Here is a 16,789-nt window from a genome sequence, read left to right as displayed (position 1 = left end):
TCGCCACAATGAGTCACCCTAATATTTCGTCCGCTGAGACCCCCTTGTCTCAGCTGCCCACGCCTGTTCCCACCCGGCCTTCTTCCTCCCATCCCTCTCTCTCTCTCCCTACTGTGCGTGACCTCCTCCTCTGCCCCATACGCTCCTCCCATGTTTACTCATCCATCCCTTCCTCGTGCTTACACAGTTTCACGATGCTCCTCATCAAGACTGTCCGCGCTGCGTCGGCCACAATGACCCCAACTGAATCACATCGCGCATTCATTCATCTACACATTCTTCCCATCGCTGTCTTGCGACGCTCGTTCCGTGGAGAAACCGGATGGCGTTCCCGCACAGGGCAACATCATGCCCTCCGCCAACGGATTCGCCGCGCCTCCTCGGGTCGGCATTGGGCTGCATTGTGGCACGAAGCCCTTGCTGCACATCAGGTCGACCTTGACTACCGCACGCGTCACAGCCGTCGTTACCAAGCCTCCGCTACATCTCGCCACCGCATCGGCCGTGCCATGCGTCTGGCCGCCGATGCCCAATATGGACGCGCAATGTCGGCCCTCAAGGCCAAACCGCTGCCCGATCTACATGCTGCCGCCACCCGCGACACACTCACCGCGCTTCACCCTCCTCCTGCCAGCCCGGTTCAGCCTCTCTCACCGACTGACCTCCCCCCGGCCCCTGAAATTACGGAAGGTCAAGTCCTCCGAGCGGCACGCGCCCTTAATCCCACATCCGCTGCAGGACCGGACCATCTCTCTCCGCGTATCCTGCAGCTCTTAGCCCGCACCACTATCAGCCCGGAAGCTGGGGTTACGGGGTTGTCCGCATTGACGAACCTGGTTCGACGTCTCGCCCGAGGTGACATTCCGGATAGAACTGCGCCTCTCCTTGCTGCTGCCACTCTGATTCCCCTCCAACCCCGCCCTCACAAAATACGGCCGATTGCTGTAGGGCAGGCTTTGCGCCGTCTGGTCACGAAGGTCCTTCTGCCCCCCGCCATCCAGGACACCCGCGATCACCTTCTCCCAGAACAGCTCGCCAACTCGGTTGCCTCGGGCATGGACGCAATCGTCCATGACACGCGCATGCTTATGCATCGTCACGGTCGAAACCCAGACTACATCATGGTCTCCGTAGACGCGCGGAATGCCTTTAACACCTTCTCACGTCAGTCCCTGCTGGATCGTCTCCCTCTGCAGACTCCTTCCCTCGCCCGTTTTCTCAATCTAATCTATGGCCGCACCGTTCCTGATCTCGTGCTGCCCTCTTCTCCGCGGTTTCTGATGAAAAGTCAGGAGGGCACCCAACAGGGGGACCCGGCAAGTATGCTCTTATTTTCGCTGGCAATCCAGCCGCTCCTGCGTCGTCTCACCCGCGAGTGCCGTCTCGACCTGAACCGCTGGTACGCGGATGACGGCACTCTGGTCGGGCCAATCTCGGAGGTCATGAAGGCACTCCGAATTCTTCGTGATGACGGCCCGCAGTCCGGATTTCACGTCAATATCAACAAGTGCCGGGCATACTGGCCGACCGTAATGCCAGAAAAGTTGTCCGAATTGCTCCGTATCTTCCCCCTTCACGTCGACTGCGGCGAAGGCGGTGTCGCCTTGCTGGGTGCCCCGCTCGGCACAGATGCCTTTGTGCGTCGACATCTCATGAACAAAGTTCAATCATGCCATGCCTCCCTCAGCCTCCTTGATGAAATTCCCGACGCGCGTACGCGGTTTCACCTTCACCGTGTAACAGGCTCGGTATGCAAAGTCGAGCATGTTTTTCGCCTTACACCTCCCCACCTCTCCCTCCCCGCAGCTACAAAATTTGATGAACAACAAATCGCTGCTTATTCTCGGTTTAATGATGTGGCCGTTTCCACATCTATGGCTACACAAATAGGCCTTCCGTTTCGCCTCGGTGGACACGGCTTCACCCCACTGTCACCATTCATCCATGCGTCCTACGCTGCCAGTTTAATTGAGGCGGCACCTGTTCGTGTGAAGGGCCCACATAACCCCTCCGAGTCGTTTTATCGCCGCATGGCCCGTCGTCATATCGTCCACGTACTAGGGGCCTTGAACCCTGAGGTCCGCACCCGAGGCATTCTTGGGACCCATTCTCCCCTCGGACCATTTGAACCAGAGGCCCTTTTGTCTAGACCTGAACGCGTACACCACACATTAATTCAGGCTATGCAGGGGGCCACTTCTCGACTCTACTGGGAACACACCGCGTGGGACCTTGACCCTCTCCCTCGCAACCACAGTGCCACCTCTGTCCGCCGACGTGCCCGGTGCAATTCCCTCCGTGCTCCGGGCGCAGCGTCGTTTCTATGCAGCCACCCCTCACTCACCTCTCGAGTCCCTTCTGCGGTGTGGTCCTGTATGCTACGCCGGCATCTGGACACACCCGTCTACTGTGACTCTATTCGGCCTCTCATATGTTCGCATTGCTGTAAGCCAATGGACGCTCGCGGTGATCATGCCGCAATATGCCGTCATGGCTTCGGCGTCGTTCACCGTCATAACACTGTACGCAACCTCCTCGCCCGTCACGCGTTCCGCGCCGCCGGTCTCTGTTGCGACCTTGAGGTCCCTTCTCTCTTGCCGAATACCGCGAACCGCCCCGCCGATATTCTCGTCCAGCCCGCCTCGCCTCCTTCGGGCGCTCTCCCGGACCGCCCCACTGCGTACGACGTAACCGTTCGTTCCCCCTACTGTCGCTCTACAATGTCCCTCGCTGCGAAAGGCCTCGCGGGTGCAGCGGAAGCTGCTGATTTGGACAAGCTTCGCGTCCATTCCCGTACAGTGCGTGACGCATTTCACCTCCAGCCTGACTCCCCACTCCCTCTACTCGACTGGCACTTTGTCCCGCTCGCATTTGATACTCTCGGCGCGACCAGCTCTCGCACGATGGCAGTCCTTGAGTACCTCGCTCACCGCATTGCCAACCGGACATATTCATCTTACGGGACCGCCAAGATACGTCTACTACAACGCATCAGTTTCGCTGTTTGGTCCAGTTTGGCCTCTGCCACCCTTTCCCGTATGCCCTATCACGGCGCGGCCCTATCGAGCCCCGCCCAAGTGTAAGTCCTTGACGCCTGCCCCGTGATACAGCATCGGTACCCCTAGCATTTGAATAAAAAATACACACAACCTTCTCTCGCCGTAGAATCTTTCCAGGAAACCGAGCCAATTCTACGTCGACGTCGACGTCTACGACTCTACCCATAGATATGGTCTGCTCCCCTTAAGGAAGTATCCCCCTTGGGATAAAACCTTTCAAAGAACGAGGCCACTGACCGCGCGCATTCTTCCGCCGAATTCTCCCGCTGATCGATGAACAGCTGCTGCAACGTCGCGATCGACCGTGCCTCCTTGTCCCCGAGCCTGGAAAACACTGCCCTCACGAATTTCTGTGCCACTTCCTGCCCCGCCTCTGGGTAGAAGGACATGAATAGCTGTTGGATCTGCTCCTCGTCAGGACTAGGAAAGTGAAATCGTCGATCCACACGTCCGCCCCGGATCAACGCGCTGTCCAGTTTGGCAATGTGATTCGTCGTCATCACCGTGATGACCCCATCCGCACTGATCAACCCGTCCAACGCGTTCAGAAAGCTCGAAAAGGAGAGGTTCGGTGCCTCGGCGCTGGTTCGGTCCTTGTTGAATAGTGCATCCACGTCCTCAAGTACGAGAAGCGCGTTCGCGGGGATCACTGTGAGTGCCTGGGCGAGGTCCTGGTTGCTGAATTTTGGATTCGTCATGCTCAGAAAACAGCAGTTGAGCTGGAATTGAGACGCGATCACACGGATCGTCGATGTCTTGCCTGTCCCGGGTGGTCCGAAAAAAAGAAACGAACGCCGATGTGGCATACCGTGCTCGACATACCATTTACGCGTCTCCACTTTAAGAAAGTGTTTGACGTCTTCGAGAATGTTATTCATTCTCATCGCGGGAAGAATAACAGATGCCGGTGTTCTTGAGCGCTTCACGCCCTCTAATGACCATTTACCACTTCCATGACGAAATTGGTATCGATACAGTGAAAACTTGTGGTCGTTGCCGTCGTAGATGTCTTTGTCAACGCTCCACTGAGAGATCTCCGTTGCAAAGTTACGCAGCTTTTTGGAACCGTCAAGCCCGACTATTAGCAGTTCACGGAGAGTCGAAAGCGTTCCGTTCACCTCCTGCGGTTCTCCCACGGAGTAATGTACAATGTGCATATGCAGACCAGTGCTGTTGTCATCCGTACCTGCTACATCGCCATTCTCTCTCCCTTCTTCAGGAACTTCTGGCACTTTGGATTCAGAACTACCTTCCGTTTTCGTTGCAAGAGCATCGAGCTCTCCCATTCTACGCTTTGCGTCGCTGTTTTGTTTGCAGAGATAGTCGGCCGTAAGATGAGGTGGGGGTGGCCAGACAATGACAGTTTCCCCCAAGCCGAGCCGAAATTTTGGCTGTGCAAGCTTCTTATCTAACAGGCCTTTCCCGCCTTTCAACTTTTTTTGTTCCATTGTTATCATAGCCATCCGAAAACTTGTCAAAGTTTCACTGTCGAAGTCATCGTTTGATCGTAGGGATTTCACGTGAGCAACAGATAGAGGGAAGGATGTCTTTGGATCTTGAAGATCGGATAACGCCGCGTACTCCAAAACGGCAGAGTAGAGAAGCCTAACAGAGCTCTGCACAGTAAGAGTGGTTAAGGATTCCACTGGCACTTGATGCTCAGCCGCAATACGAACAAGGGCATGGTGCGGCACATGCGTAGTTGTGCCCTGCGGAGGTGACCATTCTTCGGCCAATCCTGGACGTTGCTTCTCTACCATGTTCGCGTGTTTGTAGTTCTGTTCGCACCCCCCGAAGGAGCCGAGGGCATATAAAGAGCGTACAAGTTATGTTGCCCGTAATTCGACGCTGGAGCCCGTCTGGTTTGTTGCGCACGAAGCTGCTTGCAGTATGGAGCTTCTTCTACGGTACCCTTGGTACCACGTGTACCTCCACAATACACGTCTAGTCCAACTCTTGAATGAGAGTGCTCGCATGTGAAAGCGTGTCTGTTTCTATTCGGCCGATTTCGGCCGAATAGAAACAGACGCGCTTGAGTATGAGTATCAGCTTTCGAAAGCTGATACTCATACGCGTTCGCTATTGGCTGTGCTGAGCATATCTAGCTTCGCTGTCATTTCAAATTGTTGTAGGAGTTTTGACGGACTCTGGTTTACCTCCCGGTTGTCATATAGATTTCCCCTCTTCACCTTCCTATGTATGGTGTTCCGTCGCTCTGAACTTCGACTAGCGCCTGTGCCATACTCGGCAAAGTTGTGACACTGCTGCCTCTCTTACAAGGCGTTGATTTCGCAAAGTTGTGACATTGCTGCCCCTCTTACAAGGCGTTGATTTCGTTCGTTAAAGGGCGAGCTAAAATGTGCTGTACAGTCTTGCATCATGAAACAGAAGACTGAAAGGGATACACGAACACCCTTTATCTGTATGCTGCGCTGCTCCCTTTTTAATTAAAGCATCGCACATGTGTGCGGCAATCGCCTTTTGTTCCAACCGCGTTCATGCCTGCTTCAAAATTTTCATATTTTGCGTCCTTTGCATTGGTTCTGAAGGTTGGTGCAACCTCACGAAGCGATGCCCATGTGAGAATTAGTGCGTAGAAAATGAAAATTTTGAGATGTGTTCCCAATACTGCGTCACAAGACTACAGCAACAAGCATGCATTGCACTCCACCCATTTAAACGAACAGATTGGTCAGCATTCTTTGAGATGCAAAAGCAGCTAACGCGACCAATCGAAGTTCACCTGTGAATAAGACAACAAGCGGCTTGCCCGCAAAGCGAACGCCACCCGAAGGTGGCACAGTAACAGACGCCTCCGATAGCGTATTTTCATGCAGGCAGCAATGGAATGATGACCACAAGAATACCATGACTGCATTCTTCGCATCTACCCAGTATTTCAAAATTTTATTCGCAGAGATCTTTGCGTCTTCAGAAGTTAGAGGGAGCGAGATTGCGAGAGTGACAGAGTTTGTGCCGTGTGCTGGCTGAGACTCAACAAACCAAAGTGGTGCATGTGTACTTCAATTCAATATTCATCCCCGATGCAAGTGGCGTAGAAAAGCGCTGTTGTGTACAGTGTGGATAAATATGGCTGCAGTGAAGCTGTGCCAAACATCGGAACAGTGAGCTGTACTTGGGTGCTACCCGGTGACATTGTGAACGGGAATACTCTCCGCCGTAGAAAACCGTCCGCATGGTGGCTTCAACAAGCCACCACCACCCCCATTAGCTGATAGCATGCCGTTCTATCTCTTGACTTGTCTGCACATAGCGGTATGGGCACGGAAATTGCTGGGCAGTGACCTGGGCAAGATGGGCAATACGGATGGACAAAACGAAATGTAGGAACTGTCAACCGCTAACGTGGACACAGTGTACCATCTGCCGTTCGGTTCCTCAGCGATACACAAGATAATGATATGAGATATATAAATATGGGTAATGAGTGGCGAAAATGCTCGCAGATCGATACAATCACGCAACAAGAAAGGTGTGCGCGATCGCTGCCGCTGATAAAAGGACACTTGCGTTCTTGCCGCCAATGCAACTATGTGCCTTGCCTTTGTTGGCAATGTTCCTGACAAGGCGCCTCAAAAATTTTCGACAAGCTCCTCTCTGGAGAATCTGAAAATTGCGAAGTCGCTCCCATCTGCATTGCACGCACGCATACCCAACAAGTATTTCACGCAAATCCATCCCTACTGATGCATTTGAAAGTATCCATCTGCTCATTCCATACCTGTACAGTGTACTGATCGGGCACCGTAAACACTTCCACCATATTTCCACCGGCCCGATGTAAGCACTCGTTCACAGCGCACACAAGCATGGTTCCGGCGCCCATGCCTTCATGTCCGACAAGAACCTCTGCACACTTTCCAATGGCGATGCTTGTACATCATACGAGCATAAAGTTAAAAGCATATCCCGGCAGTGCTTTCATCACAGAAAGGAACACTCAGGCGCGCAGTCTTCATCACCAATTCCATTCCAGATATCGCCTCCTTGTCAACTTTAAACACGTGACGTCGTAGCAAGAACAAGAAGCTAAACTGCAGAAGACGCTTTTACCTACCGATACCTTTTTTTCTTATCTGTTCTATCTTACCTTGTCCTTATGTACTGTCGTCTCGTGCATCCCCTGTGTACCGGGAGAGCGCAGTTCAAGATAGCATTCATTGTCCCTCTCTTCCAGTAAATAATTTCAACATCACTCTCCAATTTTTTACTTGGTTGACAATGGGCCTTGCTCTCCGCAGAGCAGGTTGTCCACATCGCCCCATGGTATGGGTGCTCTTTGCAAATCCTCGCCATTAACCTGACAAACCAAGTACTTGTTTTGCCTCTTTCACTAGTCTCTTCTTTCCTGTACTCTTTAGAAACTCCTCCACTCGATCAGGCACATCTTCATGCAACTCTTCTAGTTTCTGGCACGTCCAGTCTTTCTTGTCAGATAAAACTAACCACTGTACTTTCAAAAAGATGCCATCCTTCTGATTTCCTGAGATATCCATTAACTGGTCTACCAACTCATATGTTGCCTCGCCGTGTTCTATGTACTTCATCAAGTCTTCAAATAACATCTTCCCGTCCAAGTCGGCGCGATACAGTAGAAGCCTCGCTGCGTGTACCCTCTGTCTCAGCACGTTTTCCACATTTTAGACCATGTATCCGACTATTGCCGTAATCCTGCCAGGTCCAATCCAACGAAAGGCTTGTTTATGTCCTTTTTTCTGCGCACGACGTACCAACGCAAAATCCCCTATGCTGTAATTTGGGTGGATAAGGTTGGTTTTCCTTTTATGGTGCTCAATCTGTCTCACGTGGTTTCTCGAGACCTCCTCCACAACGTCCTTGTGCATGATACCGAAAGCACCTTGCAACACCTCAATCTGTAACACTTGTAGCGCCCTTGCCTTCTCCACATTTTTTGTCGCCACGGCCACAGTTGTGCCGATTTGGTTCATATGCAACATTCGTGCGCGTCGGAGGAATTCCCGTCACAACTTCCAGTGGCGTACATAGAGCCCCGTCCACACGCGAACCCAAGCGGCGAAGCCGTGAGTCGTTCATAATTGTCTGAATCATTTCTACTACTGAAGTCCAATCCGGGGGTCCAAGGCGCAGTTCAGTCTGGCATCAATGTGCCTCTTGTGTGGTTTTCATGCATCGCTCCACTGTGCCGTGAACCCACGGCGAATACGCGACGGTAAAGTTGTGCTTGAAATTGTGGGCATTTGCGAGTTCTTTTATGATGCCGTTTTTGAAATGCGATCCTTGATCACTAACCCAAAGCGGCATCGCTGTAAAAACTCTTATCCAATTTGCAAGTCCATCCCCTGCCGTCTGTGCATCGGCTTGTTTCTCCGCTACAAGCCATACATAGGAAGATTAGTCATCGCGGATCACCAAAATGTACCTCATACCTGCGAGCCCCGGCCCCATGTACAAAAAATCGAAATTAACGACTTCGTTCGAGCGTGTAGCGTGCGTAGTTAGAGATAATGGAAGTAGCATCTTATGCCCTGCTTTACCTGTTACGCAGTGTAAACATGCAGCGACAAATTCGGAGGTATCATCTTGCATACTCCTCCAATTGTATGACTCCTTCAATGCACCAAGCATTGAATCACGCTCGCGATGCCCCATTGAGCCACAGTGGCAGACAAAGAGTATTTTTATCTGCAAGTCAATGTCGTGGCCGGGTATCCAGACCTTTCCCTTGACGGTCCAGAGTTCCTTGTCTCTCTTGGTTATGCTAGGAGGGGCATGTCTATCATGCCTCAACTGCAATTTGCGAATCATTACCTCGCCTGGGTACTTCAAATCCTCCACAAGTGGAGTTGGTACCATATCGTGTTCCATTAATTTATGCGTTATTCTCTTGACAGCAAGCCTTTAACCACAGTATCCGTGGCACTACCTTTTCATTATATCTGCAATCACGCTCTTGTCCCCAGGTTTGCACTCGATAATGTATGAAAACTTTGACAGGTACAGTCCCGGGCGCTGCACCTTGTTCACTATATGCCTTCCCAGGGCCGGTTCTAGTGCAAGTGGACTGAAAACAAATATCGAGTTCCTGTGGTCCGTGTACAAGTGTGTATTTTCTTCAGCCAGTAACATGAAATATAGTTTCTTGAATACCATGTAAATCGCATATGCTTCTTTTTCAAAAGTGGTCCAAAACTCTTCTGCTCCTTTAAAAGCCGCCCCCAAAAAAGCAAAGGGCTCGTGCTTTTGGTTTTCAAATTGTTCCTTCAGGTCGCCAAGGCTCGTCTGCGTAACCACTCCGGACCAATCCGCGTCTGACGCATCTGTGTAACTACACAAGGCCTTTTCCGTGTCCCTGTGTGCCAGCTTAACTAAATTTGTGAGTTCCATTTGGAACTCTTTATCAGTCTTTTATACCTGCTGTCCCAAGAAAGTGCTTCCAATCGTATACGCTGCACTGCTTTCTTCTTACGCGATCCAGCTCTCTTGTACGCTTCCCCCAAAATCTCCTTCAGGGGTTCAATACGTTTGGTGAAGTCGAGAAGTGAATGCGACATCCGCTGTAGACAGTGCACGTATTCACAGAGTTCGCCCGCTATTATGGCCATGTGTAGGTCTTTTAGACCACCGAGATTTCTCGGATCGAACTGCACTCCTGAGCCATCTATGATTCTTCCACACCAGTGTACCTTCTTGAGGAAGAATTCTGATTTCCGTATAGAGATTCTTAAATTGGCATCCCTACATATCCGCATAAACTTAGCGAGGGTCTCCATCAGCTCATATTCTCCCTCTACATGAAGAATAAAATCATCCAGATATGCCTTGAGTCGGTCCTTGATGTCACTAAACGGTGGTTGGACCTTTGATTGAAAATTAGGTCCCGCGTTCTTGGCGGCTTGCGTGCATCGTTTGGGATGAATCACTGCATCGGTTTACATAAAGCTAAGTAGCTCTTGAGAATGCTCGGTTAATGGAAATTGTCAATATCGGCTCACAAAGTCTCTTGTTGCAAAGAATTTGCTCCCCGCCATGTTTGATAGCTCCGAATCAATATGTGGCATTGGCCAAGTCATCGGTACAGTAGCAGCGTTGATAGACCTGTACACTGAATACTGCAAATAGTGCGGGTGAAAATATAGTGCGGGTTCGAAATTAGTGCAGACCGCAGTAAATTGTGTTTCTCGCCTATCGCCGATGGCGCAATTACTGCGGTCCGCACTAATTGCAAACCATACATGTAATAGTGCAGTCTCAGAAAGCAGCCAATTCGCTGTCCTGCGCGCCATTTTTGACAGATACTAACCCAAATCTGGAACAAAACGCCATTGTGGTGTTTTGGTTATGCACATATAAAGGCTTACCTTTTCCATTCTTACATCAAAGCTGCACCCCGCCGTCCGAAAGATCCAGCTTGCGTATCATAACGGTATCAGCATCTCCCATTATTGCTTCCCTCCAAAATGCCGAACGCCTGCGGAACTAAAGAGACTCAGCTTCAACACAAGAAGCTACTGTAGATGCCAATCATTTTTCTGCCGATCCGCTAACATCTGCCACACTACAACCCAACTCCGGCCTTCCGGCACCGCCGCCCAACACAGCCGCGCCCTCGGCGGTGCACACAAGAGCGGTCCAACGTGTGCTTACTCGATCAGATCGCGTTAAGATTGTCAAGTGGATGTCTGAGGAGGTCTCCAGGGCAGGTTCTAAACACATTGCCTCAAAAGCTGTCCGCCAGTTTCCCCATCTGTTCCGTGGAAACGAAAAGGCGAACAATTCTAAGGCAAGTCGCTTATGGAAAGCACGCCTCGAGTACCTTACTGTACGGACCTACTGCAGCCCGCCGATTCCTTTGTGATACAAAAGCTAAAAGATGCTTGGCGTTGTCGTTGGGACCAGCACAAAATGGAGCACATAATGCCGGGTGACTTTACAGCTTCTTCTGGCAAGTTGCCTAATCCAGGCAAGCACTACTTCTGGAGCTTGCCACAGCGGCCGTTCGGGATGTCAACGCACAACGCGACAGCGAAGGTTTAACCTACGCACGGAAAGCCATGATTAGATGTGGCTTAGCGCTCAACACAAATGGGCAGTGGGAGGAAAGACAATTGTTTCCCAAGCTACAGAACATAATTCAGAGGCATCGAAACCATTTTGAGGGAGCTCCTGTGATTGTGAATGAGGGCCAGGTTGTTGGCGAAGGCGCGTACAGATATCCAGTACCCTTACACATTAAAAATCTCAACTCTTCTGATTGGTCCAGATTGCATTCGGCATTACAGACAGAATTAGGGTAGACCGCACTATTAAGAACAGAAATATTTACTGCAGACCGCACTAATAGGGGAAATGACTTAATTAGTGCGGTATCAATATTAGTGCGGACCGCAGTAAATACCGTCACCTCGGCTTCGAATTGGCGTTCCAAAATAGTGCAGACCGCACTATTTGCAGTATTCGGGTGTAGTCGAACGTTTGGCGAAAGTGGGTAGGCGGCAGATTTGCTACAAGTACAGGCGCGGCAACCCATTTCGCTGTAGTTGTCACTTTTCCAAAACCAAACGCCACTAAGCGCTGCACGTACCGTTCCATGAACTTCTTTTCACTTGGCGTGTATCTGCTGGCCTTAGCTGCGACAGGCTTGGTGTCCTCTTGGAACTGTAGTGACATTGGTTCCACCTCAGTCGGTGGGTCGTTACCGAGTCGGAGGCGCAAAACATCCTTGTACTTATTTCATAAGGCGTCGAGCTTTTGTTTTCCTTCTTCAGAAATGCCATTCGCGAGTGCGATTATCAGAGCTTGAGATATCCCCTCATCGATTTCTGCTCCTTTATCATTGTCGAGATCCAACCAAGCTTCGTCCTCATCACTGTAGATGTCAGACAAGACACCTTTGTCTTGATGATACACTCCTTGACGGATTTTTTGCTACAGTACCGCCTGTATAGTCATCAGATGCCTTCAAGGTAGCGACATCTACTGTATTACCTAGACGGTCCACGGCTGCTGGGAGAAGATCTTTGGTATTGATTCCCAACGCTTCCTGTAGAGGCCGTCCCACAATAGCTTCAGTAATATCAGGTGTCGATACGTATCATACAACGTTTCGTAACTCCGAGTAGCATTCATGTCGTATAAACAATTCGAGATCCGTTTTCACCTGCTTATCGCACTTCATATAGATCTCCTTTCCTTCGCCATCGGTCTTGGCAGCGAGGCTGTACTTTCGTGGTGTATCAAAAGTTGTCACATTCACCTCAGGCTGTTTTTCAAGGAGCTTAAAGAGCATTGCAGGAGAGAGAATGTTAAGGTCAGAGCCACCATCCGCGCAGATAATACAAGGAATTGATCGTGACAGCATGGCTTTGACCATCGTGCTTTTTGCTCTTTCGTCCTCACCGTGTACGCGCTTTGCTTCCTTCTTCCAACACTGTGTTTTCTCTTTGTACTCGATAACCAATTTACGGGCATCCTCCTTAGTAGTTCTTTTGCACTCGTTAATGACAAAATGTCGTTCCTGCTTACTTGCGCAGATAGGGTTCAAGCAAAGTGGTCTGCTCTGTCCTTTGAAATCTCTGTTTCCTTCTTCATGATTTCTCTTTGTTCATATTGTGAAGCTTGGAGATTGCTTATTAACTCCTCTTTTTATGTGCCCTCCTTTATCCTTCTCTTTATCTGTATGTTTGTCGTCCTACTTGTATTTTTCAAAGCCTTTGGCCTCTTCACACAGTAGGTCAATGTATGCAACGACGTCCTTTTATATTGGCAAGTGGTATTCCAGTGTCCTTTGCATTGCAACCTTGAAGCGTTTTGGATACAGTTTTTCTTGTATCAACTTAACCGCCTTCTTGGGGTTTATCTCTTTCAAGTTTTCGTACCCGACAGCTTCGAGTCTGGAGAAAAATCATTGCAAAACTCCATGATCCGGGCTTCGGGGTCTGCCATTTGCGTTGGCACTCGCAAATTTGCTTTAGCTTTCTCAATAACATCGGGATCGAACGTACTATTCTCTCTCTCAACGAGGCTTCTAATGCACTTTTCAATACGGCCAGTTGTTAGCTGTACCACAGTTTTGACAAGAGAGATATTCCTGAATCGACCCATGAAATGCATACGTCTCAACAAGCCAGGTCCACTGATACTTTGTAATGCGCTTTTGTAAATGTAGGCACTTGCTTCTTTTTCTCTGCTATTTCCAGCTCATATCTCTCGCGATCCCTTAAGAACTGTGACACTTTCACTGGATCCACACTTCTCAAAACTGGGTGTGAAATCGGCTGAAAAATACTGACGGCTCCCTCCGTCTCTGCCTGACCGGCAGCCATTGCTCCTTCGATTCAACTGTCTTCTTCATTGTCGTAGCTTTTTGCAAATCCTCCTGCAAGAAAGAAATTTCTTTAAACACGTGACGCCATACACAGGAAGGTCAAATCAGCCTATCGGAGGCAATAAAAAATCGGCGCAAATATTTTGGTCCGGGCCAGCAAAAAATGTGTCAAAAATGTAGCAACGCTTGTTGATTTCATGTCGCGATTTTGCACATTTTTTACCAATAACCCCATTGGCTGAAAATCGGAATAGTTATGGCACAGCGTCTCTGCCTGGCCTGTGGCGGTAGATGACTGGCTGGCGCTGCACACAGGTAAGTCTCGCAGTGCCAAACGCAATTGGCTGAAAAGCAGCAGAGTTATTGCACAGCGTCTCTGCCCGGCCTGTGGCGGGAGATGACTGGCTGGCGCTGCACACGGGTAAGTCTCGCAGTGCCAAAAGCCATTGGCTGAAAAGCAGCATAGTTATGGCACAGCGTCTCTGCCTGGCCTGCGGCGGTAGATGGCTGGCTGGCGCTGTACACGGGCAGGTCCCGCAGGGCCAAACGCTTTTACATTGATGCAATGATGAGACAGTGATCATCGCTGCATATGCGCAGCCACCGACGACCATGTTTTGCTGCTCCAGGGCAGTGAAAATATGTCTCCATTCGCAGCTCCAATGCAACACTAGACGTAATGCTCCGACCTACTCTCAGTCAATGAAATGTTAATCCAGTACCTTTCTTGCAAAGGTGATATCACCCCGCCGGTCCAGAAACGGTCCCAACCCGAAGGATGAAACCGATAGCGGTTCCAGCGGCGTTCACATCACATTTATTTGTAGCAACCAAAGAGTATTGTTACGGCTACATACACTACATCTACCCCGTCCAAATACCGGAATACCGCAGCAGTGGTTCATTGCGCTTCTATTAAATACAATAATCAACGCCAAGAAACATAACAAGAGAGGTCAGTTACGGTCACAGTACGTCATGATGGTGGATTGGAATTCTGATAGACCAAGGAGGGTGTACTGATGGCTTACCTGATCCTGAGTTAGAAGACGGGCGGGTTGACCTGCAGTGAGACAAGGAACGCTGTGAAGCTTGGTCAGAACAGTTCTTCGAAACTTTCAATGTGTTAGAGAGTGTGCGAACTTACGTTACAGCTTCGTAGGTAATCGCAAAACGGCATTGCCTAGAGAAAGCGCTCACTTACCAAACGTCTGCAGCGCACTCGTGTCTCCGCATGAGATTTCAACCAAACACGCAATTCGCAGAAAGCAAACTGTCAGAAACGGGGATGCGCGGTGGGTCATGACTGTGGCAGAAGTGGCGTCACTTACTGTGGATGATATCTCAACCAAACACGCAACTCGCAGAAAGGAAACTGTTAGAAAAATGGATTCGTGGTGGGTCAGAACGGTGGGAGAAGTGGCGTCACTTACTGTGGATGACATCTAAACCAAACACGCAACTCGCAGAAAGGAAACTGTTAGAAAAATGGATTCGTGGTGGGTCAGAACGGTGGGAGAAGTGGCGTCACTTACTGTGGATGATATCTCAACCAAACACGCAACTCGCAGAAAGGAAACTGTTAGAAAAATGGATTCGTGGTGGGTCAGAACTGTGGGAGAAGTAGCGTCACTTACTGTGGATGATATTTCAAACAGACAAGCAACTCGCAGAACGGAAACTGTTAGAGAAACGGATGCGTTGTGGGTCAAGACTGGGAGAAGTAGCTTCACTTACTGTGTGGATGATACGTCAACCGAACACGCAACTCGCAGAAAGGAAACTGTCAGAAAACGAGATGCATGGTGGATCAAGACTGCGGACGACGGGCGTGCAGAGAGTTGGATCTGGTCCTGGAACTATATTGCTGCATATATATATGCAGTGTTCAGAAAAAAACGGTAGCTAGATATTTCAAACTGTTCATGGGCACGTGTCGTACTGAAATCTCAATTTGAAATTACCGAATTCGGTATGGCATGGCTGTCCTTAACGACAGCCATTCATTGAGCTTTTGCATGCGGCATCACATCAAAATGCGAGTAGGAGCATATCCTTTTTACCGTTTCTATTCATTGAACCAAGCTTTAATATTAACGGCACAACCGTATGCATCGCCAAATGTAACAAAAGACCTTCTTTCGGCTGTAGAGCAGTAAGCTTGCTGAAATCTTGTTAATGCCGAGGTCCATGCCAAACTTCAATGCAGCCCCACTTCTAGTTGCGGACCTGGTCGAAACTGTCACAGATGGGGCGTCAAAGCAAGAGTCGTTGGGTTCTTAAAAAACGCGGACCTTATGCAAAGCGTTCCGAAGATGTTGCATCACAAGGGACTACTTCGGATGGGCACGCACCATCTTCTTCTGAACCTCAGCTTGAAAGAAATCGAAAAAGAGCAAGGCCATGTAGGCAACTGTCTACAAAGCCAGCTAAACGTCCAGGAGATGGGTTCATGTTACTAGACGGTCAGTCAGAATCCTACGCTTCCCTTTTGGAAGACGGGTTTTTAAGCGACCTCCAAGAATACCAAGGCGTCATGCATGACGGTGTGGAGGCACTTCCATCAAGTCCGCACCCCGAACGAAATAACACGATCCGTTGTGAAGAAAGCGAAGGAATTTCTGGATTAGACATTGGATTGAGCGTTGAGCAGAACAATGCCTACGAAGCTGAGGAGTCTGAGGAGCTGATAGACAGCATGTTCGAAAGCGCTTCTGGTGGAATTCGATTGACCTGGACAAATATTGCATCACTGATAACAGCAACTGGGAGCACGCGTCTCAGCGAGACTGCATATCAGACACTTGCCAACTTTAGGAACTGGAGACCGAATGAAAGGCAGCTCACTCTCAAACTGCCAAGTACATCTACTCTGAAGAGACGTGTTCGTCCATTTGCGAAATCCAACTTCTTCGTTCCTTGTCATGTAGAAATGTTTACTGTGGATTTGTCGAAGTCTGGGTCGAAGGCTGGCGTTGGAAAGTATACCTCACAGGACAGCGCTCCGACCATGATTGTAAGACCGAGCAACTGGGCAAAACTTGACTTTTCGACAGCAAAATTGCGGGAGATGGTGCAAGGAAGACGGCATGATATGGATCCGTCAATTGAGATACCGAGGTTCTCGGATATTGAGGACACTCCAATAATCAAGGATAGGGCTGGGAGTCTATCTGTTTATCGGATTCCAACCGAAGATGGTGTGACAGTGAAACTGCGAAAAGGGCTCCTTCTTAATATTACGGTCGAAACAAGTGACGCGGTGAAGGGCAGATTGACGCAAGCCCAGTTTGCAGTAACGTCCTCAACGAACATGAGATTTCATGCAGTTGTATCTTCCTTCTTTGTTTACGATGAGCCAAACTGGACAGAACCGCAGGCGGAGTCCAATTCAAAGCGTACC

The 16,789-nt window shown here is 49.7% G+C and overlaps 2 protein-coding genes; one reads left to right on the top strand and one right to left on the bottom strand.

The window, feature by feature from the left end:
• Window positions 1-2,453: 2,453 nt before the first annotated feature.
• On the top strand, window positions 2,454-3,083 carry CHC_T00007067001 (hypothetical protein). Its single transcript, XM_005710449.1, has one exon. The coding sequence runs from the start codon at window positions 2,454-2,456 to the stop codon at window positions 3,081-3,083; it is 630 nt and encodes a 209-aa protein (XP_005710506.1).
• A 71-nt stretch (window positions 3,084-3,154) lies between these two features.
• On the bottom strand, window positions 3,155-4,819 carry CHC_T00007066001 (hypothetical protein). XM_005710448.1 is given in 2 exon segments: window positions 3,155-3,217; window positions 3,218-4,819. 1 exon segment carries the CDS (start codon window positions 4,817-4,819, stop codon window positions 3,218-3,220), a length of 1,602 nt encoding a protein of 533 aa, XP_005710505.1. The 3' UTR covers window positions 3,155-3,217.
• Window positions 4,820-16,789: the final 11,970 nt, after the last annotated feature.

Source organism: Chondrus crispus, genomic scaffold (genome assembly GCF_000350225.1).
Source record: "Chondrus crispus Stackhouse genomic scaffold, scaffold_60, whole genome shotgun sequence".
Classification (NCBI taxonomy): Eukaryota; Rhodophyta; class Florideophyceae; order Gigartinales; family Gigartinaceae; genus Chondrus; species Chondrus crispus.
This window is presented reverse-complemented; position numbering and strand designations above follow the sequence as displayed.

What these genes read in the sequence shown, in the direction of transcription:
- CHC_T00007067001 (XM_005710449.1), top strand. Translation starts at nt 2,454, where the DNA reads ATGGACGCTCGCGGTGATCATGCCGCAATATGCCGTCATGGCTTCGGC.
- CHC_T00007066001 (XM_005710448.1), bottom strand. Translation starts at nt 4,819, where the DNA reads ATGGTAGAGAAGCAACGTCCAGGATTGGCCGAAGAATGGTCACCTCCG.